The sequence below is a fragment of the Mixophyes fleayi genome, chromosome 4, assembly GCF_038048845.1.
Source record: "Mixophyes fleayi isolate aMixFle1 chromosome 4, aMixFle1.hap1, whole genome shotgun sequence".
Lineage (NCBI taxonomy): Eukaryota > Metazoa > Chordata > Amphibia > Anura > Limnodynastidae > Mixophyes > Mixophyes fleayi.
Genome location: NC_134405.1, coordinates 88,014,445 through 88,040,939, shown reverse-complemented (window position 1 = coordinate 88,040,939; position 26,495 = coordinate 88,014,445). Strand labels below are relative to the sequence as shown.

At 38.8% G+C, this 26,495-nt stretch overlaps 1 protein-coding gene across 2 annotated transcripts in view; it reads left to right on the top strand.

Moving 5' to 3' along the window:
• Positions 1-26,495, top strand: part of MCTP2 (multiple C2 and transmembrane domain containing 2) — a 134,555-nt gene that overhangs the window by 12,654 nt on the left and 95,406 nt on the right. For both annotated transcript variants that reach the window (XM_075207709.1, XM_075207708.1), the window contains exon 2: positions 13,179-13,716. In XM_075207709.1, coding sequence (XP_075063810.1) covers positions 13,228-13,716 — 489 coding nt within the window. In that variant the 5' untranslated portion in view covers positions 13,179-13,227. The remainder of the gene's footprint in view (positions 1-13,178; positions 13,717-26,495) is intronic.

The following is a 26,495-nucleotide window of genomic DNA, read 5'->3' as shown; positions in this document are numbered from 1 at the left end:
GCTTTTTGCAGCTCCCCGAGCTGCGAGCAGAAAGCCGGGTTAAATTTACCGTAATAACGGTAATAGGTTTAGCGCGGCGATACTCTGGGGGAATTGAATTCCCCTAAATGTAACGTGTAGCTAGCAGGTAGCTTTTGAAGCAGCATTTCCAGTTATTTTGTAACCTTTTCATTGACCTGCTCCTCCCTCTTGGTCAAGCCCTTTTAACTGTACTCTGATTATTTTTCTTAGGGCTCCTCCAGTGTTTGTACTATGGAGAATGAGCAACTTTTTCCAGTGCCAATCTAAAATGGCCAGTGAGATGGGTGTGAACTGGAGAACAGGTGCTGCAAGCTTCATGTTTGTAGCTTCTTATTGGTCCATGTGGTCACACCCCCATACACTGTAACTGCAGCGTTGTAGCTGTAATACAGAAAGCCGGAGTTCTATTTGAAGGTGGCAGGAGGATTTGGCTCACAATTGCCACTGACTGTTCCTAGCTAAGATGACAGCACTGGATTGGAGTGCTCTGTGAATCCATTACTTTTTCTCTCTTCTCTTCTAGCACTGGACTAAAGTCAGAACATATGTAAATAGTACATTAATTTCCTTGCTAGCCAAACCAGGAGAACAATCAGCCTGCTGCATATTAGCCATCACTCATTGTGCTCCAGACCTGTTTGTTCACATTTTTGTAATGCTTAAAAGCAAAATGAACTGCAGAGGCCATCTCTCTTTAGTAGGGGTTTTATTGTCTCTGGTTTTACTGGTAAATTGACCTAATTATCTAGGTAGGAGACTGTCCTTATGGCTGTAAACTTCCTCTAACCTATGGCTTTAGAGAATAATCCACTAACAAGGGATAGTGTGCTCTAATTAACTGGGATCAAACTGTTTACTAACCTCTGATTTTTTTGCGCTTGCAATTCACTTTTTTTTTTTTTTTTTTTTTTAAAGTCCCTTGCGAATGTTAGTTTCCGTCCCGGATATGGCTATTTATGCCATTACATTCGAATGTTTAAAATGGCCATGTAGCACCTGTAAAGTGTTCATAAAACGTTTTAATGGATCATTGTGTGTCTATGACTCAGCCACATGAGAGGCGGAGAGAGGCATTTGTTTGAAGATAAACAGTAGGATTAAGGCATGTTTTATTCCCTTATAACCTTTCCTCGTGTATTGTCTAAATTTGCAACGTTATACGTCAGCGAGTTGAAGTCCCTGTGCGCAGTGGGAATGAGCCTCATTCTGTAATCTGTTTGATTTTACAAATGTATTAAGGTTACTCCACCTGTCAAGGCCTTATCTGTGCTGCAGCTGTCACACTGGTTTAACTGTGCTAAGAAGCATTTGTAATGATTAGTATCTTCCAACGATGTACCTGGCTGTTGGAGAGAGAGATGGAATGTGTTTAATGGATCGCTGTTCAGGTCAAACTGTGTGTAACATTTTTGTAACCGTTTTGGATATTGTTTAGCTAATGTGTTTTTGGGTCTTGTTCAACGGCATTTCTCATGAGACGCTGGCATGCAAAAGATAGACTGGTTTGTGAGTACAAGGGAGAATACCACTCACTAGTCTATAAAGGAAAAGTAGAAGGGAACATAGTTTATTTACTTAAATCATCTCCTCAATTGCCAATAACATTCTTCTGGTTGGAACATATTAGTAAGAAGTGTATCATTGTCATTTATTTATATAGCGCCACTAATTTCGCATTGCTGTACAGAGAGATTACAGTCTAAGTTCCATAACATCCACACACAAAAAGACTACGGTCAATTTAATAGTAGCAAATAAACTTATTAGTATGTTTTTTGGAGTGTGGGAGGACCAGGATGAAACCCACGCAAACACAGGGAGAACATACAAACTTCACACAGATAAGACCATGGTCGGGAATCGAACTGATGACCCTAGTGCTGTGAGGTAGAAGTGCTAACCACTAAGCCACCATGCTGCCCACTGTTTCAAGCACCCCCAAGTTTTCATAGGTGAATTCGTTGGGTATGATGTCAACTGCCTGTCCCAAAAAAAAATATTTATAATTTTTTTTTTTTTTTTTTTTTTTAATCTACTGGTAAATACAGTAAACTGATATTTGAATCTTCCCACTCTAACTAGTGTATATAGAAAGTTTAAATCCTAAAATGAGCAGTCATAGTTAGCCACTTATATAAAAACCAGTGACATAGAGCTGGCCCTATATTATGGCTAACATTCACCAAAGTTAAAATATATCTCTGTAAGGTAGTTACTGAGTAACATGGAAACTCTTGGTATTGTACCCACTTTCAAGTAATGTAATAAAATCAGCAAATATTAGAAACAAGGCAATGGTTTCCAATATAGATGCAATTTTCTGACATAAGATCCATTCCTTTGCAAAGTGGGACTAAAATCTGCAAAACTCCTCCTCTTTAACCACATTTAAGTAAGAGCTCTCACTTACAGCATTTTCAAGTGAAGGGAAATCTCTCTCCTGACTTCACTTCTAAAAAAAAAAAAATATAAACATGGTAGTTTCACATTTTGATTTTACATAACCTTGGCAGTACTCTAAATAAACATTTCTTGATCCAAATCATGGACTTGGGATGTGTAATGGACTTTGAGAGTGGTATGGTAGCATGTCGTAAGTGGCTTTGGCATCCTAGGAAAGAAATGATGGGACCATTAACACTGATGTGCAGTTTCCTTATGAATCATTGCTTGCTTAAATGTAGACTGCATAGAAGTAGGTAGAGGCACTGTAATAATGCTTTGGTGGATATTTTGAATATCTTGAGTGAGTGTGAGTATGTATGTGTGTGTGTATATGTATATGTGTGTGTGTGTGTTTATCTATCTCATATTGAGCTGTATCTCTTTTCCTGTAGTAGACTATAAATTGATTTATGAACAGACTTTGCTAGACAGTGATGGTTGTTTTACAAAGTCTCCACATCCTGCTTCTGTAGCTCAACAATGGTTGAATAAATAGGAGTTGTATTACTTGTTCTGTGAATAAATACATCAATGGTCACTCAGGATTAGTTTCCTCTTTCACTGGAACTTTGTGAAGGAAGTGATGATGTGGATATACTGCGTGGCGCTGTCTTACTGTAAAGACCTAGCATTAGGTTACTAGTTCATTTGCTGGCTTCCATTGGAGGTACCGGTCTCCTATATTTAGTTTTTCTCTTATTTGTCATTTTCATTTATATCTAGCCTAGTAGGAATTGATTCAGAATCAGCCTCAATGGTTGTAAATTATGGTTGGTTTTTATTGTGTGAGTTGAACGCTGTAATTTCTACAAATATCATAGTTGGCGTTTTGGATGCGGTGTTAAAAATAAATTACAACACGGATCCAATGACACATCTTCTGCCCCCTTTATCTAATTTTTAAGTTTTCTTGAAATTGCTTTATAATCTTGTGTAATCTAAAAGATGTGTGTGTATGTGTGGTGGTTTTTATTTTTTTTAATCTTATGGTTAATGTGTGTGAATTTTTGTTCCCCTAAAGACTAACCTGTGCGTGATGTAACTTTTTGGACAAATTGAACAATTAATGTTACTCGCTTAGATCCCGTCCTCTGTTGTTTGTGCTTTTTAATACAATTACTCAATTACTTGTTTAGTTCCTCTTTTTAAACCACACACTGTCTCATATTGAACATTTTTTTAGTAATCTTTTGCCATCAAGGGGTTAGTATTTGAAAATAAGTGTTTCTTGTCTATGGCAAGCTGAATATGAGGCAACTGCTTATGTTTTTGAATCCTACCACAGGCAAAAAATACTGCATCTCTCCAATGCATTAAAAAGCTTCAAAACTTTTACAGAGATCAAAGTTTCACTATGGTGCAAGGCACTTTCATCAGGAAATTGTGTAGCAGCACACTGAAACGTTGTTCCCGGTATAGATGTGATGTATAGATCGGAAAGCTCTGGGATTTTTGTCTGTTGGTTGGTTTAAAATTCTGTTTCCCAACTCCAGTCCTCAGAGACCTCTAACAGTGCAGGTTTTCCAGGTGACAAGTGATATAATTATACCACCTGTGGATCTTTCAAAATGTGTCGGTTAGTAATGAATACACCTGTGCTCCAGCAAAGAGATATGGAAAACCTGCACTGTTAGGGAGCCCTGAGGACTGGAGTTGGGGAAACACTGGTTTAAAACATCAGCAGTTTCTTCTGTACCACTGAGCACTGTACTTCAAGTAGAGGACTTTTATTTGTCTGTATGTTTGTGTATTGCAAACAACCTTTTGGAGGCACTTGATGGTAACGGTCTAGAAACCATATAGTGCAGTGGATTCCAAACTTTTTCAGTTCAAGGCACCCCTAAGCCAAAATAATTACCAAGTAGTCCCCCGCCTTGCTTACCACTGGCCCTGGCAAGGCACCCCTGTGAGATCTCCAAGGCAACCCAGGGAGCCTAGGCGCACAGTTTGGGAACCACTGCTATAGTGTATCTCATACTTGCCAACTCTCCCAGAATGTCTGGGAGACTCCCGCATTTTGCGAGAGTCTCACGGACTCCCGGGAGAGTGTGGCAATCTCCCGGATCTGCTTCACTAGGAAGTGCCCCTCTTCCTAGTGAAGTGGGCAGAATTAGGTCCCAAACGCCGCAATTCCCGGTGAATGAAGCCCTCACGCCCCCACCATGCCCACCTCCCATGGCAGACTCCAGGAAACCAACTATTCATTCAAAGTTGGTAAGTATGGTGTATCTCAGTCAGTCCAACTCCTCTATTATTGCAGCAATCTCTAAAAATGTATGCAAAATAGTATTGCAATAGTTTCCAAAAACTTGTGTAACAGGCCAACATTGGCTGAAATCTTGTAACAGGCTTGTAACAGCACATTTTATTTATGACTGTCACAATATGCATTTTCATACTGGGGCAACTTCTGTTTAAAGCTGCAATCCCACGTGTGTGTGTGTGTGTGTGTGTGTGTGTGTGTGTGTATATGGATACTTCATGTATTGTTTGTTTCATTTTCTCTGTCCTACTTGGTCTGAGCAGACACTGTACTGGAGACACACAGTCCACCTTCCTATATGCTTTGAATGGCAGCCAAATTAATTTCTTGGAACTGATGATATTGTATCATGCAATATCCTTATTTTCAGCTCTCAGAATGTTGTCTCGCTCTCCTGAGGCGTTATGACGACAACCTTTAAATTACTCTTGCAGCTCTTCCTGCTGAAAAGGAAATTGATCTTTTTTTGCTTTTATTTATTTCAGTTAAAGTAGGTTATATCAGGAAGGGATGTTTAGTCTTCCCAACCCCCTCCATGACTTAATCATCTGAACTATCATTTCTGCTAGACCACAGTATAATCGTATATCATTTAACTTGAGTAGTGACTTTCCTGGTATTTGATCATACTTGCCAACTTTGGCGGCGAGATCTCCGCGAGGGGGCTCCTTCATAGGGGGCGTAGCTAGGCGAATCGTCCCCACCCACTTCACCCACGAAGAGGGCAGGATGCAGGAGGTTGCCCTGGAGTCTTCCGGACATTCCCGGAAGAGTAGGTAAATATGTATTTAATGGATGCTTTCAGATTCATGTTTTTGCTTGCAAACTTTTTTGTGTGTGTTTTATATACTAAGGATAAGGGTGCACAAGCAGCATCTACAGTCCGCATGAGAAGTGATGTCTCGTGCTTCTACAATGCCTCTAGTTTCAATCTTCTCATGATTTTATAGACTGCATTCTGATGAATATAACCCACAAAATGTCACATTCTTCGACAGTTAAGACAGGTGAGAGCTGGGGAGATTCGACAACTTTTTAAATCCACTTATTTAAAATACAGTTTTTTGTGGAGTTCTGGAAGTTAAACATTGATGCAGAATATTTCTTACCTGGGCTCCCGTATTCCACTTGTTTCAGTAGCTCTGGTAACGCTCCCCTCATTCCTGCAGGCAATGTGTTGTTGGTGTAGAATTTTTTTTTTTTTTTTGCATCCTAAAAGTCTTCCTCCTCAGAGAACACTCTGCGGTTTGCTGTAGTCTGGGGACGCTCTCCTAGCTTCTGCTTAGACAGACTTTTATTATACAGGTGACATTTTGTCCATTGACAACACTTTGCAGTCAGGAGCAAGGACAGCATGACCGGCCTGAAGCAGACGTCTGAGGACACAGTGGATTGGTTGGAATATCAGACTTTATATAAGTAATATTCTGAATTAATGTTTACCTTGTGGTCTTGTCTTTTAATGGTTAAATGCCAAAAGAACATGGAGCACTAAAAGCGTCCATTCACCAACTGGAAAGCCACAAGTAGTTTATGCATGGTATACGGTATGTACGCTTGGCTGTGTAAGCCTCTGCCTGGTATACGGTATGAACGCCCGGTTGTGTAAGCCTCTGCCTGGTATACGGTATGTACTCCTGGTTGTGTAAGCCTCTGCCTGGTATACGGTATGTAGTCCTGGCTGTGTAAGCCTCTGTCTGGTATACGGTATGTACACTTGGCTGTGTAAGCCTCTGCCTGGTATACGGTATGTACGCTTGGCTGTGTAAGCCTATGCATGGTATACGGTATGTACGCTTGGCTGTGTAAGCCTCTGCCTGGTATACGGTATGTACACTTGGCTGTGTAAGCCTCTGCCTGGTATACGGTATGTACGCTTGGCTGTGTAAGCCTCTGTCTGGTATATGGTATGTACTCCTGGTTGTGTAAGCCTCTGCCTGGTATACGGTATGTACACTTGGCTGTGTAAGCCTCTACCTGGTATACGGTATGTACGCTTGGCTGTGTAAGCCTCTGCCTGGTATACGGTATGTACGCTTGGCTGTGTAAGCCTCTGCCTGGTATACGGTATGTTCACTTGGCTGTGTAAGCCTCTGCCTGGTATACGGTATGTACGCTTGGCTGTGTAAGCCTATGCATGGTATACGGTATGTACGCTTGACTGTGTAAGCCTCTGCCTGGTATATGGTATGTATGCCTGGTTCTAATCACTGATGTGATGTTATGAGTCAAGATGTTTTTGTAGTCATTTAATATATGCCTATAAAATGAGGATAATATCAGAGCTTTGTGCACACTATATAACCTATAAACTTGTTTGGTGTATGATGCACAGAAATGACCTTCTAGTCATCTGCCGTGTGGAATGTCTGACTCCTCCCACTTCCATACAATTTTTATTTGGGGATTAGTTATATTTAAGGCGACCTTTCCTGCCTCAAGAAAAAAAACACACACATGACTTAGTAAACAAAAATTAACATTCTTTAATACAGTGTTTATATTCTTCTTTGTTTAGGAACTATTTTAGATTGGTCACTTGCATGTTTCTAACTGTTATTCCTGGAATTTGTAATAAAATGTTACTGGTTAAATGTTACAATTAATATACCCATTGTAACTCAATACACCCCCTACAGATCTTTTCCCTTTTTTAATTTTGATCTCTTACCTCAGTGCCCTGTTCAGTCTCCCTGAATCCCATCCATAACCCCCCTGTGTGCAGAAGAAACACCTAAGATAGTGACTGCAGGTGTGTGTGTTTTGTTACAAAACAACCACTCAATGAGTTATCTAATGTTTTACACATCACACCTACTCTCATGTAAGGGGTTTGTTTTTTTTTTTTTTTGTTTTTTTTCTTTACCTATAGTACTTAATCTGTTTGTAGCCTAAATGTCCAGCTTCTGTAGAGATTCAAATGAAGGCTGTTACCTGGTGATCTCTTTTATGAGTATTGCCTGGCGGTTTTCCGTCACTATGATGCAGTATGCGAGGATGCCAGGTGCGTTGCTGGAACATATGACATAAAGCCGTCTTTTACCATTGATTAATCTTAACTGCTTGATGGCCAGCCGGATTTCTTCACTCTGTGACCGCACCATTTCTCACTGTCACGCCACGCCAGCTTCACAGCTAATATGTTTTATTTCTTTGTCTTCGTGGCATTTCTAAGATCATGCCATTAAAACAAGTGGTAACTATGTGTGAATTAAATGGATTTGAAATTAAAAACATTCCACCAAAAAATGATCTTCTAACGGAAATAACCATCTTTCTGCTGCTTTGGTGAACATTATTATTTTTGCTTAACTGAAAGAGATTCAAGATTCTGCCCTTTAGGTATTTTCAAATACTTATACTAACCCCAGAAATCTAATTAAAAATGTAAGAGGGTAGTGGTTTAAATAAACAAGCAAAAAAACTGTACTATAATCAAGGTGTAATACTTATACAGCCCTGAGCAAAAGTCCATATTAAAAAGCGACGAGAGCACAAATATTTGCAAAAGGAGACTGCAGGGCTTAGGTAATTGATTTTATACACCTCTGGCAACGGGTCTGATTGAAACACCTCCATTCAATAATTAACCGGTGTGTCCAAATATTCTTGTTCATATTATGTATATAACACTGAGGTGCTCTCCCCTCCCCCTCTTTCCAGAAGAATGCACAGAGGCAACAAGATCAGGTTTAAATAAGAAAAGGTGTAGAGGTAGGATGTTTTTATTGCTAATATTAAAGTGGATTAGATTATATTGTAGTTTATATGGCCGCCCTTTCTTTTTTTTTTTTTTTTTTTTTTTTTTTTTTTTTTTTTTTTTAATTAAAGTAGGGTTTAAAATTTAAATGAGAATTAAAAGAAAAACAAGATGATATATTAATAAAATAATGAAAATATAAAGAATTCATTGCAATAAAATATTGTAATGATTGTGATGTTTTGTAAGTCAGCGTTGCGGTTAAGGGGAAGGGGGCCTTTTGTTTGTTGCTATAAAAGGGACTGCACGGTTATATTTGGGTGGAACCCTGGAATTGGCCATTATTGTTGGATTGATTATTTGATTGCGGACGGAGAGGCATTTAGTTTGTCGTTGTTTTTTTTTTTTGGGGGGGGGGGGGGTTATTTTCTTTTTCTTCCAATGTTGAGTTTGTAATTACCGCTCTTGTGAACAGTTACTATGTTTTGACCATAATAATTCAATAGTGCTTTACTCTCATTTGCATTCTGTTAGGAATGAGTGATATTTGCTAGAAGAATATTGAGCCTGTGTTATTCCTTGGATGTGTGTGGGAGAGTTTCTCAGATCTGGGGGTAAATGTATCGAGCTGAGAATTTTCCAGTGGGTTTGAAAAGTGGAGATGTTGCCTATAGCAACCAATCAGATTCTAACTTTTATTGTGTAGAATGTACTTGATAAATGATAGCTAGAATCTGATTGGTTTTTCAAACCCGCTGGAAATCTCTCAGCTTGATACATTTACCCCCTGGTCTTCATGGACAGCTAATGGTTTGTTTTCCAGGACTCTTCACGGATTTAAAAGTGAAATAATTAGTATTAATTGTGAATGTTTTAAAATGCTTCAACCTGTAATGTAATGCAGAGTTTTCTAGCTAGAGATCTAGTAAACATGCTCTGTTAGTGGTCTCTGAGAATCAGACTTGAAACTCTGTTTTAGGGAACTTACTCACCGCCTTCTCCATTCTTGAGTAACTATTACTTTCTTATGTGACAGACTCGCATAGACTCGGCCCGAGCACCGCTTTCTCCATTCTAGATAATGGACAGAAGTCTTATGGATCTTTTTCCATTACACAAGGAGCCAAAGTGCGACAGAACTTGACTCTGCTTTGCGGAATTAGTGGTGCTATACAAATAAATGATGATGACTCCACTTTACATGTATTAACTCTTTCATTGAAGCAGTGTCTCCTCTTTTTTTCACTTTGGGAATGGTTACTTTTTTTTTTCTTTTTTTTTGGATGATAAGTCCATCTCGTGCCCCGCTGAAAAATAAATAAATATGTCCCCTTGGAAGCAGAAAATAAAAAACTGAGGATAATGAAGAATATATGGTGTTTATACAAAGTAAATAGTACTTCAAGAGCAAGTAGCTCAACATGAGCAAACCTTGTCAGGTATAAATATCCTGTGCCCCAGGACATTTGAAATGCATTTAATTGATATCTGTTACTAAACACAAGATTTTGAAGTTTATGGTCCTACTTAAATATCTTAGAAAGAAATATATACAAAATATAGTGTCAAACTTAGATTGGTAGAAATTGCTCATCTGAACTTAATAAGTATAACCTTTAAATCATTGTATAAATCAAACCATGATTTCTCATCTTTTAAGAAAAGATTCAGTGCGTCTCCTACTACACCCCCATCAAGAGTGGCCCAGTTCACTCATGGCAAAGAATCAATTTCATTGTTCAATGGGGTTTGCCTTGATGATCTCATTTACAAGGTGGGATTGACATGACATAAATCAAGTAAGGCTGGGTACACACTACACTGTTTTCAGCCAATCAGACGATAAATGACTAATTGGCCCAATATCACAGTAATGTGTACCCTGGAACTATGAATGATCATCATTCCAAAGCACAGATCATCGTTTGAGATGATTGGTCGTACTGTTTAAAAAATGTCTTTCAGTTATAAACAATATTTGTCCAATTCTGCAGAAATGGAACGATAATCTAGCTATTTACCTGACGTTTGACAGCTGGGGTCCGGAGGCTGTCCATGCTTTGAGGTGCAGGTAGGGCTAATGCTGCCCTGTGTGCTGGTCCCCTGCTGTGTGGGTAGCACCACTTTTCAGAGGGGGGAGTCTAAGCTTGACTTACTGTAGCACAATGGTTCAGCCCATCGGCAGAGAGGGAGTGGGGAGAGTCATGTGCAGGGAAACCTCTCGCTGAAATATTGCCGGTCAGCCTTGAAGGAGAGTTGCTAACAAGAAAGGTGCACTAAAGTGAAATCGAGTAATTACCCTGCCTGGGTAAGGTGAATGGAGGAGCTTCCCTCCTCCGTACCTCTTCTCTCTCCCATGTGCAGCCTGTTTTGACACCTGTCTTTCAGGAATTGCTGTCACCATTTAGACGATTGTTATGACAGAGGAAGAGCATCTGGAGGTAATGGTGTACAGTGTGTACACATAAATCGGCAGGCTGATCAGGATTTTTTTTCATGTCGTTGGAAAATCGTTCATCGTTTGTTTTTGCTGTAGTGTGTATCTAGCTTAACAGTGCATTTTATATACACACAAAAAAGACAGTAGATGCAAGAGTACAATAGTAATAGTAGAGCTGCAGTGGAGAAGAGAAATAAAACTTACATTTGGGTTCAGGTAACAGGCAGTTGGTAAGACATGCAGAACCCTGGCGTAGTGATTATAATTTTTTGTAGAATTTAATAACAAAGTGAAACACATAATGACTGTAAGAGGACCATCTGGTAAGCGAGTGTAGGTAAGATTTAGGGTGAAGGATGGCGATTAGGGACCTACTTCAGTTATGCACTGAGAAGGGCAGAGAATGGGGAAAACACCAATGGAATAAGCTATTCTGTAGAACATTTCAGAGTGACAGCAGGATGAATGTTATGACTGCTGTCCCAAAACACGTTCACCGATTTCTCACTTAGTGCCCTAAACTGATCAGCTTCTGAAGGCATAGATTCCAGGCAGTTAATCCTGAAAAGACCAGGCGTCATTATTTTATTTTTTAATCTGTTCTCAAAGTGGTCTGCAAAAGAGATTGAAGTGAAGACAAAACTCCAGATATGAGTTTTGGTACAAATTCCAGGGTTTCTCCTAGAATTACATTCTGTCTTTTTGCCATTAAGTAGCAATTCTTTACTAAGGCGTTGGTATATGTTGAGGTTGGCAGTCCTACATGCTGTCTCTGGAGTTCACTGCATCATCTGCAAACAGACCAATTTTCCACTCATTGGTACTCAAGTCTATATTGTTATAAATGGCAAATAAGAGTGGTCCTTGGATGGATCCCTATTGGTGACTCGATTTAATAGATTGGAGCTTTGACATGTTAGTTAATGTTAGAAATGTAATTGCGAATCAATGGAAAGAGGTAGAATCTAGACCAACAGCTTTTAATTTAAGAACCGAGTCGACTGTAGCTGACAATGCTGAAAGCCTAACTTGGGTTTGGGGAAAAGATCCCGCAAAAGTGACTCCTTAAGTTTGGCAGCACTGTGGCTTAGTGGTTAGCACTTCTTCTGCCTCACAGTACTAGTGTCATGAGTTCAATTCCAAACCATGGCCTTATCTGTGTGGAGTTTGTATGTTGTCCCTGTGTTTGTGTGAGTTTTCTCGGATGCTTCAGTTTCCTCCCACACTCCAAAAACATAGTGCTAGATTAATTGGCTGCTGAAATAATTAACCCTAACCTGTGTGTGTGTGTGTGTTAGGCAATTTAGACTGTAAGCTCCAAAGAGGCAGGAAGTGATGTGAGTGAGAAATATTCTCTGTACATCGCTGTGGAAATGGTAGCGCAATTGGATACTCTAACAAGGGCAGGGTGCTTAAGGGCGTAAATAAGGACAGCCTGTAAGTTGTATAGGTAAGTTCTCTCTGGGTCAGCCTACCTAATCCGCTTTAACTAAGGCACTACATACCAAAATATTCCTTCACTCTGATATTTTGCCAATATGAGATGCCTCCCAGAATGAAAAGTGAATGTTTGAACACAATTCCCAAAATAAGCTTCTAGATTCGCTATATAGTGTAGCTTAGATTTTCCTCCCAATTAAGAGAGTTCAGGAAATACCAAAGTCCCTATGAATCCTTTGAGAATGGATATAAGCTATCATGGAGGATTGTCTTCTAGCCTGCAGGCGTATCAATAGTAGAAATTGTATAATGTGGATGTTCATAGCTGATGTTTTCCTGTATGATGTGGGAACACCTTTTATGTGCCACTGTCCCTGTAAATCTCTACTTTACTTTATTGCCCCCTGTTCTCTATAACTATGTGTGGCTACAGCTACTAGGATTATTGATCCAATTTACCAGAGCTACAGAGCTAACTATCTAAACAGGCCTGCATCCATGCAAAGCTGGTGGTGGCAGTGATATAGACCATTAAGCCTTGAATCTGAGGCCCTGCCCAAGCGAGGTAGTATCACAAAGTTGTAAAGTAATTCATCAAGGAAGATAGGATGACACCATTGCGTTAAGATTTTTCATTTATATTATGTAGGCCACCTGATTGGCATCATAACACTGGGGGTGGGATTGAAAAATACTATGGACTGCAATGGTGTTTGTTTTGAAGAGGGATAATAAAATCAGTAGTGGTATAAACAATTGCAGATTAATGGTGTTGAGAAATTGTACAGTCAAGCAGTGCTTGCTATGGTGTCTTGTATTGGAGTATTTTTTTAAAAAATTTCTCAATGTTTGTTGTATTGTTGTTGCAGGTGAAAGTACACTAAGTGGCAAAGTTGAGTTACATCCATTTCAGCACTAATGGAGTTGGATAAGCCATCAGTTTGGGGCTCTCTGAAAGAAAAAACTCGCCCTTTACTTCAGAACTTAACCATTAAGAAAACCAAGAAAAGGTCGCAGAAAATACTAGCTATCCGGGAAAGGCACCTACTTACTCATCGGATGAGTGTCTCTGTGCCTAATATGATGGCGATTGGAGGTACTATTCAGGAAGAGAGTGACTTTAATGACTGTACGTTTGATTCTACCTATATTTCCAACTGCCATTCATCTTCAATGATGTCACACAGCAGGCAAAGGGAATATGTCAAACATACAAAAGAAAGCAATAGCTGGGTGCATGAGGACGGTGTCCACATGGAAATTACAGTTACGGAGACAGAAGTTCTGGAGTCTACAGATTCAGAAACTAAAGAGAAGAAGGATGATGAGAAATACGATGATGATCAGGAAGTATTGGATTTGCTGCATAAGGAATGCATGTCTGACAAGAAGCAGGAGGGCATTGAGGTACATCAGGCAGCAATGCTGGATTTGTTGTGTATTTTGTTTTAACATATGTTGGTGCTGTAATACAAATGGTGTTTTTTTAGGATGTAAAGCAAACTGATAAATAATGAGTCATATAGTTTTCTAGTGCACTTGCCTTAGTACTTCATTTTTGTATATCTGATATTATGCATGGACTTAAATGCACTTCCTTGTTTTGCAGGGCTGCAAAACTGAGTTAATAAAAGACAATCTCTTTTCTTTCTGATTGGTAAAGCAAGTCAGCTAAGGCCTAATAATAGACTTTTCAGCCATACATGACTTCTAGAAAGGGATTTTTTTTAAACACAAAATAAGGAAAACAAAACAAAAACAAGTTGAACTCCTTGAGCACAAAAATAAAACTTCAATGGTACAGATTTCTAAGAAAAGCCATTTACATGATTCGTCCATTTCCATAATGCAAATCTATACTGTGGCAGTCTTGCACAGCATTTTAAATATTGTTACAGCTCATCAGTGTAAGCCTATCATTCTCTTAATCCCCATAGAGCAAATCATTTAACTCAGAAGCTGACAGTTTTTTTTTAATTTTCAATAGACTATTCTCTAGAAATGGTTACTTATTTGTATAAATAAATAAAAGGAGGATGGCATGAAGTGCTAAGGGGTTTCTCAACCAAGTAGAGATTGTCATTTCTAAAATCAGATTATTTTTTTTTTCTAGATGACCTATTGTTATTATCAGTTTAAGTACATAATTAGGCTAGCAAGTGAAGTATGGTGTCTGCCCTATTATCTTTTGAAAGAGTGTGTGGGTTTTGTTCTTTTCTTATATGTGGATGGTTTTATGTTGCGCAGTAGAAACATTTCCGATAATCTGTCTTATGTAACTTTTTTTATAGCAGGAAAAGCAACATAGTGTGATTTTAATTATTTGAAAACAAAACGAGCCAGCCTTGCGTTGTGTAATTTGCAACAAATTTTATGTAACCGACCCGAGGGTGTGCTTGAAGATTTGCCTGAATGTCATATACAATACCCATAGAGGTCATTGCTTGAAAGTATGATAAAAGTTATCATTGACAAACATTGGGCACATTAGAAGCTTAAGTGAAGTTCAATGATATAAGATAAGTGCATAATGATATATGCAAGTATTTTGAGCGGTGTTGCCGTGCAGATGCTGGGATGCTTACCTACAGCAACAAGATCCGGTCAGGGCAAGGCTGCTTTTGCTAGATAGTCTATCTGATTGGTGTTCAGCATACCTGTTTCTGTGTCCTATGCAACTGACTTGACTTGGCTTCCATTTGTCCAATGTCAGTGCACAACCTGCTAGTAATCTTGATGTGTTAGTGGACATTGCTAGTAGTTTTGCAATGCAAAACTTGGACGACTACTTCAGTTTATTGTACTAGGCCTCAGGTGGACCTTTCTGCCAGAAACATCTGGGAAATGGTATCTGAATTTACTTTTTAATTCTTTCTTAATAGTACAGTTATTTTTATTGGTTAAAGATTAGAGTATAATATATATGCCTACTGCTTATTCAGATCTTCATGTAGTATCAGTTCCTGTTACACCTGCTACTGACTTTGAAGCATATTGCTGTATTGCAGAAACTGCCACTGGATCTTAGTGGATAGCAGCCAAATGGGTGTAACACTATATGTATACCAACAAGTCCTGACACTGAACAATCCATGCTTAATATGTGTTGAAATCACTCCCATTCTCCCCTCTTCCCCCCTCTGGTTCAGGTTGCCCAATATCCTCATGGAAGAGTGACAGGTCTGCTGATACATTTGCTAAAAAAAGAAAATTGGTTCATGCTTAAAGCGTAGATACACACCTTACCCCATGGATTGAGCTTTTTACACATCCAAATCTTCACTACTGTTCGCTATCGTTGTAAATGCAATTGACTTATGGATTAGAATTTCTTCAACTTTCTATGGAAGTCAAGAGAATACCAGTCAAACTTTCTTGTTTAAAGTCTTATCTGTTTTTAAAGTGGGTCTCTTGGAGAAAAATTAGATTGCTTTCAGAGGATTGAAATAACTGCTTAACTGTGAGTTTAAACCTTTCATATTCATGGACATATATAAATGGTTATTCGAATACGTAAATGGATCTATAAAGAATTGGGCTGTTTGATGACGTGTTTGGAAAATATGCTCCAATGCAGATACACAAACTGAAACAATTAGTAACATGCAAACCAGTATAAATAAATTAACTTAGAACGGACGCTATATAGATGACCTTTTTATAATCTGGAATGGAGGGCAGGAACGAGCTCTGGACTTTATTAATTTTATTAAACATTAATCCATTTAACCTAACATTTACTTACTCTATCAGTACCCAGGAGATAAATTTATTGGATATTAATTTAACCATAAAAGAAGGAAAAATAGTGACATCTAATTTCAACAAAACTGTTGATGTCTGCAGTTACCTGCATTACAACAGTGGACACCATAGACCCTGGGTCACGAATATACCAAAAAGTCAGGTAGGACGACTTCGACGAAATTGCTCGGATGAAGTTGACTTTAGGCGTCAATTGGATAATATGCTGGATTCTTTTAAACAGAGGGGGTATCCTGAAACCCTTTTAGAAAACACCAAAAAATATGCACTCTCCCTGGATAGAGGAAGCTTACTGGCTCATACTAAAAATACTAAAAGTAATAATAATAAAAAATCACAAATTAAGGATCTGTGTATGAACAATAAAACACCAGCTTTTATATCCAAATATAACTCTAAATCGGCACATATTACTAACATAATCAAAAAGAATTTTGATCTATTGAGAATGGATAACATTCTAAGTGACTGTATTGAGGACAAACCTACTGTTATTTTTAGAAAAAATTTGGATCTAAAAAGGATACTGGCACCTAGTTCACTGAAACAAATTAAAGATAACCCAACTAACAGCTGGTTACTGAAACCTCTTGAAGGCTGTTTCAAGTGTGGGAAATCAGTTTGTCTGACCTGTGGCTATATTTCTAATAAATCTAAAACTGTTACATCTAATCATACTGGTGTTACATTTCCAATCAGAGGGTTCATTAACTGGGAGTCTAATTATGTAGTGTACGTCTTGGAGTGTGGATGTAAACTCCAGTACATGGGGAGAACCACCAGATCCCTCAAAACACGTTTTAGAGAACACAAGAGGAACATCTGCAATAAAGTTCAAAATCATAGTGTCTCTAGACACTTTGCTGAACACCACGGGGGTGACCCGAATGGTCTCAAACTGATTGGAGTAGAACAGGTTAATAACACGGAGAGAAGGGGTGATCGTTTTACAAAACTATGTCTGTGTGAATCATCATGGATTTTTAAATTGGCCACTTTATATCCATCTGGCCTGAACGAAGCACTGGACCACCACTGCCTGAATTAACTTCTTTCAGGGCAATTGTAAAAAACGTGTTATAAATATATAACCCATATCAACATGGTCGAGGAGTATTCATTTACTATGTTTGTATTTATTCATTTGTATGTGTGTGTATATATGTGTGTGTATAATTATGTTACACACATATATATACATGCTTATATATCTTTGTGTGTAATGACACAAGGCTATATATTGATTTGTTTTTAAAATATTTGTCATGAGATGGTGGTCCTTTATTAGAATATATTAATGATCACCTTTCAGTGATCTGTGCTTTCAGTAGTCTATGAGATTTACTCATACACAGAATGCGGATCCGTATTGTTCTGTGATTTTGTGTTGGAGGCTATGTTAACGGTTGATCGATTTTTATTCACGGTGCAATATGTTTGTTTAGTCTATTGACTTTTTATTTTATTTGTTCTCTCTGTATACACTCTGTTTTTTCTTAGAGGCATTAGCCTTGTTCTACATTTTTAGAACCAGAATTAGCCCTTATTCTAAAGGTCACAATAGGGGGATCTTCTGGTGTACATTATATCTCCGTATCAAGGAGTAATGTTCTCTTTTCTTTTTATTGATGACTTTGGAATATATGTGTATATATATATGTACCATCAATTATAATGCGTACAGTTTATGCGGGGAGATGCACACGGGTGCTTGTGTGCAGCTGGATCCCAGCGTGTTATTCACTCCCTAGAAGAGGTGCTTTAAAGGCCGATGTGTGTATTTAAGACACTAATTAAATAATTGAACATCATGGAGGAAGATCCAATCAACTAATGTATCCGCTGACTAGTCCTCTTTTTAAGGTCATCTCACAAAACCCCACATTAGCTTTGAGAAAGTGCTCTGAGAAGCACGAAACGCGTCAGGGGGGTTTGTGTGTCTTATACATGGATATGAGTGTGCCTTCGATTGTACCATTCAAGTGTTTTTATTGAAGTGGCGATTCATCTTTAACCATTCAAATTCACTCTGGGGCATTATACTACTCAGCTGGTCCATAAGAAGCCTTTATTATCACTGGCTCCAATAACCTGTACTATGAACTGAGAGCGCTCTCCAGCCAGAATTGAGACAACATTATTACCGGATCTGTGTTGTACAGCGGAGTCCGTGCTTTAGAGACCGGCTAACCTCAGAGGGAATGATATCATCTGAAAAACGGATCATCTGCTTTATTGACGGATCATAGAAATAAGGTGATTGAGATTTATCTCGCCACATACACTGTTTGATTCCGAAGGAGGCCGTATCCATGAGGTACTTTACACATTATTCATGGAACAGTGTGCATTCTAGTAAGCACATACTGAATGCTTTGGATGTTCCGGATTTATGACTGATTATTCTATCTGGATGTGTTTTTTTCTGTGTACACCAACTTTTTTCTACAGCCGCGGTTGTGTCCCCCTTTTTTTTTATATGTGTTTTTATATATATATGTGTTTTTAATATAGTGTCCTATATTAGGTATACCCTATTATAGGGTTTATTTGATAGATCCAGGAGCCCTATCTTAAGTCCGATTGATTGTGGATATTGACAAGTATATTAAATGCAGTGTTAAATTTACCTGGCAATTTGTCAATTGAATAATTTTGCTTGACAGGAGATCCTCCGCAAACTGTGGTGTTTATTTAGCCAACATTGATTTGCTTTTTTAGCAGCGCGACCTTCATTTATTGTTGTTTGTGTTACCTATTACTATTAGTGGGATTGAGCTGCCCACTGTTGGTCTGCAGCAGCGAGAAAGTCTGCCTATTATCAGGTTTCTCCATCTTCTATCTCCCTCCAATTTATTACGGTGTAACCCCTAATTTTTCTCCAGTGTGTGCCCTAACCCTTTTTGGGATTATCTAGAAATATATATACTCTCTCAAGTGGAGTATAGGGAGCCCTATCTTTACAATATAGAGTTGGTTGGGGATGGAAACCTCTCCTAAAAGCTGTACATTAAAGAACAAATTGATGATCTTTTTCCTGTTCTAAATATACCCCTGCTCGAGTATTCCTGGTCCAGGTCATTTGTTTTTTCTTATGTTGGGACCACCTTGGTGTCTTCTATCACTATGGTTTGTGTAGGACACTGACTTTGATAACTAACATCCAATCAGTAAACACTGCCAAATCTGCATATATTTTGGGCTTGGTATGTAGCAGGCAGGAGGCTTTCATAATTCTATTGTTCAATCAAAGTGAAGCCCGCAGTAGAGCCTCTGTGGAGATCTGTTAGGGGGGTATTCAATTGTTGCCGTTAACGCACTAGTGGCATATAAGTTGTTTTGCGTCTGTATGGCACGTGACTTTCACGGAGTTCTGCATTTTTGTGACCATCTGCTCTGGCGCTGGCTCTGCCCCTTTAATACAAACTTTTAAGCACTCCTTCATTTTGTACAAGCCCAAGTTGCACATTATTCAGAATGTATTTGAAATGGGAAAATAATTTTGTTGGGGTAAAATGCATAGCATGTCTAGTTTGAACTGATTGACTGTTTAGTTTTATTTCAATCACTACAGTATATGATCTACAAACATTAAACTTGATGGACAAAAAAAATTATTTCAATTGTATTTTTGTGTAGAGTTGTACGTTTACAGAACCAGATCTTTCAGAACATTTACCCAGTGTGCATATATACTTTATAGTGGGTGAGGCCCAAATAGCCAGCCAGGAAACTGTTGGTTAAGCAATGCATTGAACAGGATGTGTATTGTTTTGAAATCACATGCCCTAGGTCTGTTGGGTTTGGCTGCATGCAAAGTCTTTGTAGGGTTCTGAACAAACTATTAAAAACAGACGATTCCAACCGAAACTTGGCAAAATGAGCACTAAGCCAAGGGAAATGCATAACAAGACTAATGAAATAAGTATTGCAGTCTAAGTTTATGGGGGGAAAAGCTACCATTAACTTGCACTTAAGGCAGTTCATCTACTTGGACTCTCTGCTCTCTCTATTTTTCTGGAAACATTTTTTTCACTACCATTAGCTTATGAATAGAGATGCTCTATAACAGGCCTGTCCAACCTGTGGCCCTCCAGTTGTTGTGAAACTACAAGCCCCAGCATGCTTTGCCAGTAGACAACCAGTTGATAGCTGGACGGGCATGCTGGGACTTGTAGTTTCACCACACCTGGAGGGCCGCATGTTGGACAGGCCTGCTCTAAAATGTCAAGTGGTTCGAAATTCTATCAAATCTCACCAGTTTGATGGCCGCACAAAATGGTCACGATACAACAGTTAATAGCTCCCGATTGAATTTTGTGGCTCATTAAAATGTGAATTTTTAGATGCTACTTAAATAATATTTGAAAATAATGCATTTCAATATATAATTTTAACTGTGAACACTACTGTGTTCAAAGTTCACCATTCAAGGTTTGCAATTCAAATGTATAAATTTTTAAGGTTAAACTTGTACTGATTCAACAAACCAGTTTGAGAATCGGTATGCGTCCAGTTTGTGCATCTTTACTTATGAATAATGAAAGTTACTGGGTAAAACAGGCTATTGCTCCCTCCCCCAGGTCATTAGTTTAAAATGAGTGCAATAAGGAAAAGATTAGCCCTTTTATAGGACTTCTCTGGTTCATACCAGCAGTAGCTATATTTGCCACATGGCAGTGAGAGAAGAAATATGGCAAAGCCAAGATTTTCTACAAGAAGATGGGACTACACTCTTGACATGAAGAGACTAGTATGGGAAGCATTGTGACAACATTGGTGGTTGCTCATGTATAAGGTGTTCGGCCCGCAAATGTTTAATGTTGCCAGTCATCCACAGCTTGAAAAGTTATTTCACACTTCCCTTTATAGTATCTAACTATGGAAGCCATTAACTTGAGAAATAATGTAGAATAAGATTTGGAGTGTGCACAATTATTCTGCTTACTCTGCTGCACTGATAATCTAATGCACTCTGTCTGCTAAAGCCTGAAAATCCATTCCTACCACAACATCTCCATAGTTATTTGCAAACCGCTCAGTCTAAAGTAGAGATGAGCGGGCTCGGATTCTGCTAATCCGAGCCCACCCGAACAGTGCGGATCCGAACGGGATCCGAGCACTGTTCGGATATTTCCGGCGGGCAAAAAAATGAAAACGAGGCTCTGCCGTCCAAGTCTCACATCAAATCTCGCGAGGGGTGGGAGGGAGGGAGGGCCCAGAACAATTCCATCTTGTACCTCTTTTTTTGCCATTATGTGCTCAAGCTACCTCGGTGCAACCTTTTGGCCTAAAAACAATATTGTGAGGTGTTCAGAATAGACTGGAAATTAGTGGAAATGATTGCTATTGAATGTTATTGAGGTTAATAATAGCGTAGGAGTGAAAAAAAAAAAAACCTCAAAACTGGTTTTTAGCACTTTTTTATGTTTTTTTCAAAATAAATCCGAATCCAAAACCTTTCGTCAGGCGTTTTGCGAAACAAATCCGAACCCAAAACCTCAAGCGAATCCGAATCCAAAACACGAGACACCAAAAGTGGCCGGTGCACATCCCTAGTCTAAAGCTGGGTACATACCTATACAATCTTGCTTCAGTTGCAATTTTTGTAACAATTTCACAAATGATGAACTGCTGGTTGTGAGTGTGTACACACTTCCACATTTGCCCGACGTTGTTCCTTTGCTGATTGTGATTTTTTGGGAAATTTATAAAACCAAATCAACAGATGCAATATATTTCAGTACGATAAAACTTGATTGTGGGAGCGTACATACTCTTGAAATATCTGAACAAACTGTAGTGAATCGATATTTGTATAGTTGTGTACCCAGCTTCAGACTATAAAGGGAATTTAGTAAGTCTACTAAATCTCCGTTTCTAATTGTAGAATATATAGTGGGTGTTGCAGGGGAGGGAACCTCACAAATGTACGCTGATATATTGTTTGATCTATCCAGATGTGCCATATGCAGGAATAATTGTCTTCAAAGTACTATCTAGCAGGATCCTGGTATTCTCATTTAGCAAAGACCCCTGATGGCCATTTTCAGAGCTGTACAGGTCTTTTTGTAGCCAGTCCAACACAACTCATGTTTGAGATTTATGTTTTTTTTGTTTTTTTTTAATGCTTTTAAAAACACATCAAATGAATATATGTTTAATATACATTTTTACTTGAGTTTATACTAGCGTTTCAGTGTTCTCTCCAGAAGGTTTTGCCAGCCGTGTGGCATTAAGAAGTAGCCGGGTGGAGGCCGTTATAATACATTACAATAATATTGAAAAATGTTGGAGGTTATTGCCCACACCTGCCAGGACTGGTCAGAGTGGTGGTCAGTGGTCTAACACTGATGGCTGTAGTGCTCGCAACTTGTGGTAGTCACTTTAGCGACTACCCAAAACCCGACACCAATTTACCCGATAGCATAAAGCCGATTGCCATGTTTCCTACATTGCTGTGACATAGACTGCTTCTAATAGATCCTGGAAACAATTGCGGCCAATCAACATGCAGTCGTGGAAAAATGACGTCTTAAACGGCGACGCTGAGATGGTTGGTATTAAGGTTTTCATTTAAGGAAGCGCAGTGTCTACAATGTATGTTCTACATCTCTTCCTAAAATGATCACCTTAATACCAACCATCTGGGCGTCGCCGTTTAAGACGACATCATTTTTCCACGACTGCATTTTGATTGGCCGCAATTGTTTCCAGGATCTATTAGAAGCAGTCTATGTCACAGCAATGTAGGAAACATGGCAATCGGCTTTATACTATCGGGTAAATTGGTGTCGGGTTTTGGGTAGTCTCTGAATCGTACCCAACCCCTCACATAGATGGTGTCTGTTCTAATAGAAGAAACAATGGTTTATTGTATTATATTAGGATGCTGTTGGGCTTCAAGAGCCAGGTGGCAAGTAAAAACAGTCAGGTGGCGTACCTGGGAAATAGGTGCTGGGGAGAACACTGTGTTTCATAACTGGTTCGTTCAAATGTGTTGAAAAAAGTATTGTTTGAATAAATGCAAATAAAAATTCAAATGGTGTATGGTGTCACTTGGAACAATGATCATTGGTGATGCAACCATTTAAAATGTATAGTTCAAACACCTTAGACTTTCAGTTAGAGTCACAACATCAGATCTCTCCTGTTGCCAAGAGATACGAGCTGTGCGAAAAGTAACTGTCAGAAGTCTGGAATATACAGTCATGGCCAAAAGTTTTGAGAATGACACAAGTATTGGTTTTCACAAAGTTTGCTGCTTCACTGTTTTTAGACCTTTGTCAGATGTTGCTATGGTATACTGAAGTAAAATTACAAACATTTCATAAGTGTCATGACTTTTATTGACAATTACATTAAGTTTATGCAAAGAGTCAATATTTGCAGTGTTGACCCTTCTTTTTGAAGACCTCTGCAATTCACCCTGGCATGCTGTCAATCAACTTCTGGGCCACATACTGACTGATGGCCCATTGTTGCCTAATCGGTGCTTGGACTTTGTCATAATTTGTGGGTTTTTGTTAGTCCACCCACCTCTTGAGGATTGACCGAGTTCTCAATGGGATTAATGCCTGGGTAGTTTCCTGCCCATGGACCCAAAATTTTGATGTTTTGTTCCCTGAGCCACTTGGTTATCAATTTTGCCTTATGGCAATGTGCTCCATCATGCTGGAAAAGACATTGTTTGTTACCAAACTGTTTTTGGATGGATGAGAAAAGTTGCTCTTGGAGGACGTTTTCGTACCATTCTTTATTCATGGCTGTGTTCTTAGGCAAAATTGTGAGTGAGCCCACTCCCTTGACTGACAAGCAACCCCCACACATGAATGATCTCGGGATCCTTTACTGTTGGCAGGACACAGGACTGATGGTAGTGCTCACCTTTCCTTCTCCAGACAAGCGTTTTTCCAGTTGCCACAAACAATCTGAAAGGGGATTCATGAGAGAAAATTACTTTGCCCCAGTCCTCAGTCCAATCCCTCTACCTTTTGAAGAATATCAGTCTGTCCCTGATGTTTTTTCTGGAGAGAAGTGGCTTCTTTGCTGGCCTTCTTGACTCAAGGCAATCCTCCAAAAGTCTTCGCCTCACTGTGCATGCAGATGCACTCTCACCTGCCTGCTGCCATTCCTGAGCAAGCTCTGCACTGGTGGTGCCCCGATCCCACAGCTGAATCAACTTTAGGAGATGTTCTGGTGCTTGCTGGACGTTCTTGGGCGCTCTGATGCCTTCTTCACAACTATTGAACCTCTCTCCTTGACGTTCTTGGTGATCCGATAAATGGTTGATTTAGGTGCAATTTTACTAGCAGCAATATCCTTGCCTGTGAAGCCCTTTTTGTGCAAAGCAATGATGACTGCACGTGTTTCCTTGCAGGTGTCCATGGTTAACAGAGGAAGAACAATGATTTCAAGCACCACTCTCCTTTTTAAAGCTTCCAGTCTGTCGTTCTAACTCAATCAGCATGACCGAGTGATCTCCAGCCTTGTCCTCGTCAACACTCTCACCTGTGTTACCGAGAGAATCGCTGACCCGATGTCTGCTGGTCCTTTTGTGGCAGGGCTGAATAGCAGTGGAAATGTTTTTGGGATAAAGTTCATTCTCATGGCAAATGGGGACTTTGAAATTAATTGCAATTCATCTGATCACTCCTCATGACATTCTGGAGTGTATGCAAATTTTCATTATAAAAACTGCGTTTCAAAACACCAAAATAGATCTACATTCAGCACTTCACTATCAATGGTTTCCTGGAAAATTCCAAAATGACAACTGTACATAGGTTGAAACAAATCGGAAGACTAAGCTTAAAGAATTGGCAGTCAATCCAGTGCTACTGATTTCTCAAAGGACAAAAAAGAAAAAACTATAATACTTAGCATAAGCCACTGGAGTGGAAGTTCTTCACAACTCCTCATAGGAGAATATGGAAAAGACAAAAATGCTTAATAGTGCAATATTGTAAGATATATTTGAGCACCAAAAAGTATTATAATTGCATCTAATTCATTCAGTATAGTGAATATCTTTATCTCGTTCTCTGTTCCACGTGATCTTCACCACTCTTTCCCCCTTTATTTGAATACACTTGAACAAAAAACATTTGTGTTCAAACGTCATTCAGGTTTCTTTATCAATCACCAACCAGCATATCCGTTCCCTATAGGTTTTACACTTACAAGATCAATTAAATTTTCATATAAGCTGGGCTTTATTAGTGGTGTTCCATTCACAATTGATCCACATGAACAGAATTTTTACCCCATATAGTCTCATTGAAGACCTAGACAAAATATATAAAGTATCTAGTGCGATAGGTTTTAACAATCCAATGCAATTTATTAAATTACGTCTAAAAGAAACAATTTAAATTTTCATCTTGAAAAAGACTCCTAAAGGAAGTCGAAACGTGTCGGAGAGTTTACCTGTGGATGATAGATTACTCCTCCTAGACAATAACACACACATGGGTGATTTGCTGTATGGCAACCCGGCTATAGCATCTATAGTCTACATGCAAGTTTTTCCCTTATTTCCGGTACGAGTATCTGAATTCCCTCAGATTTTGTGAATTTTTTTATTTCTTTTAATTGTTGCTTTTAGATGTAGATATGTTAATAAATTGCATTGGATTGTTAAAACCTATTGCACAAGATACTTTGTATATTTATTTCTATGTCTTCAATGAGACTATATGGGGTAAAATGTCTGTTCATGTGGATCAATCGTGAATGGACCACCACTAATAAAGCCCAGCTTATATGAAAATTTCAAGAATTGATCTTGTAAGTGTATCACCTATAGGGAAATGATATGCTGGTTGGTGATTGATAAAGAAACGTGAATAACATTTGAACATAAGTGTTTTTTGTGCAAGTGTATTCACAAAGGGGAAAGGAGTAGTGAACATCACGTGGAATACAGAACGAGATAAAAAATCTTCACTATATTGAATTGGATGCATTTATAATACTGTTCGGCGTTCAAATATATCTTACAATATTGCACTATTATGTACTTTTTTTTATTTCCATATGCTCCTATGAGGAGTTGTGAAGAACTTCCACTCCAGTGGCTTCTACTAAGTATTATAGTTTTTTCTGTTTTGTCCTTTGAGAAATCCGTAATTCTGGATTGATTTCCAATTCTTTTTTAAGCTTATTCATCGTAAAAACTGAGGCAGCAGACTTTGTGAAAAATATTATTTGTGTCGTTCTCAAAACTTTTGGCCATGACTGTATGAGGAGCAGGACACTGCTAAATGGAGCGAATGGTGAAAATCCCAGAGGAACAACCTCCACCAAAGTACTATTATAGGTAAAGGAGTGGATTTAGTCACCTTCAATAAAGTAAAAAAAAAACAAACAACAAATGCTATAATGACTTGCTGTGGAAGAGCCGTTACATTACTTGTGTC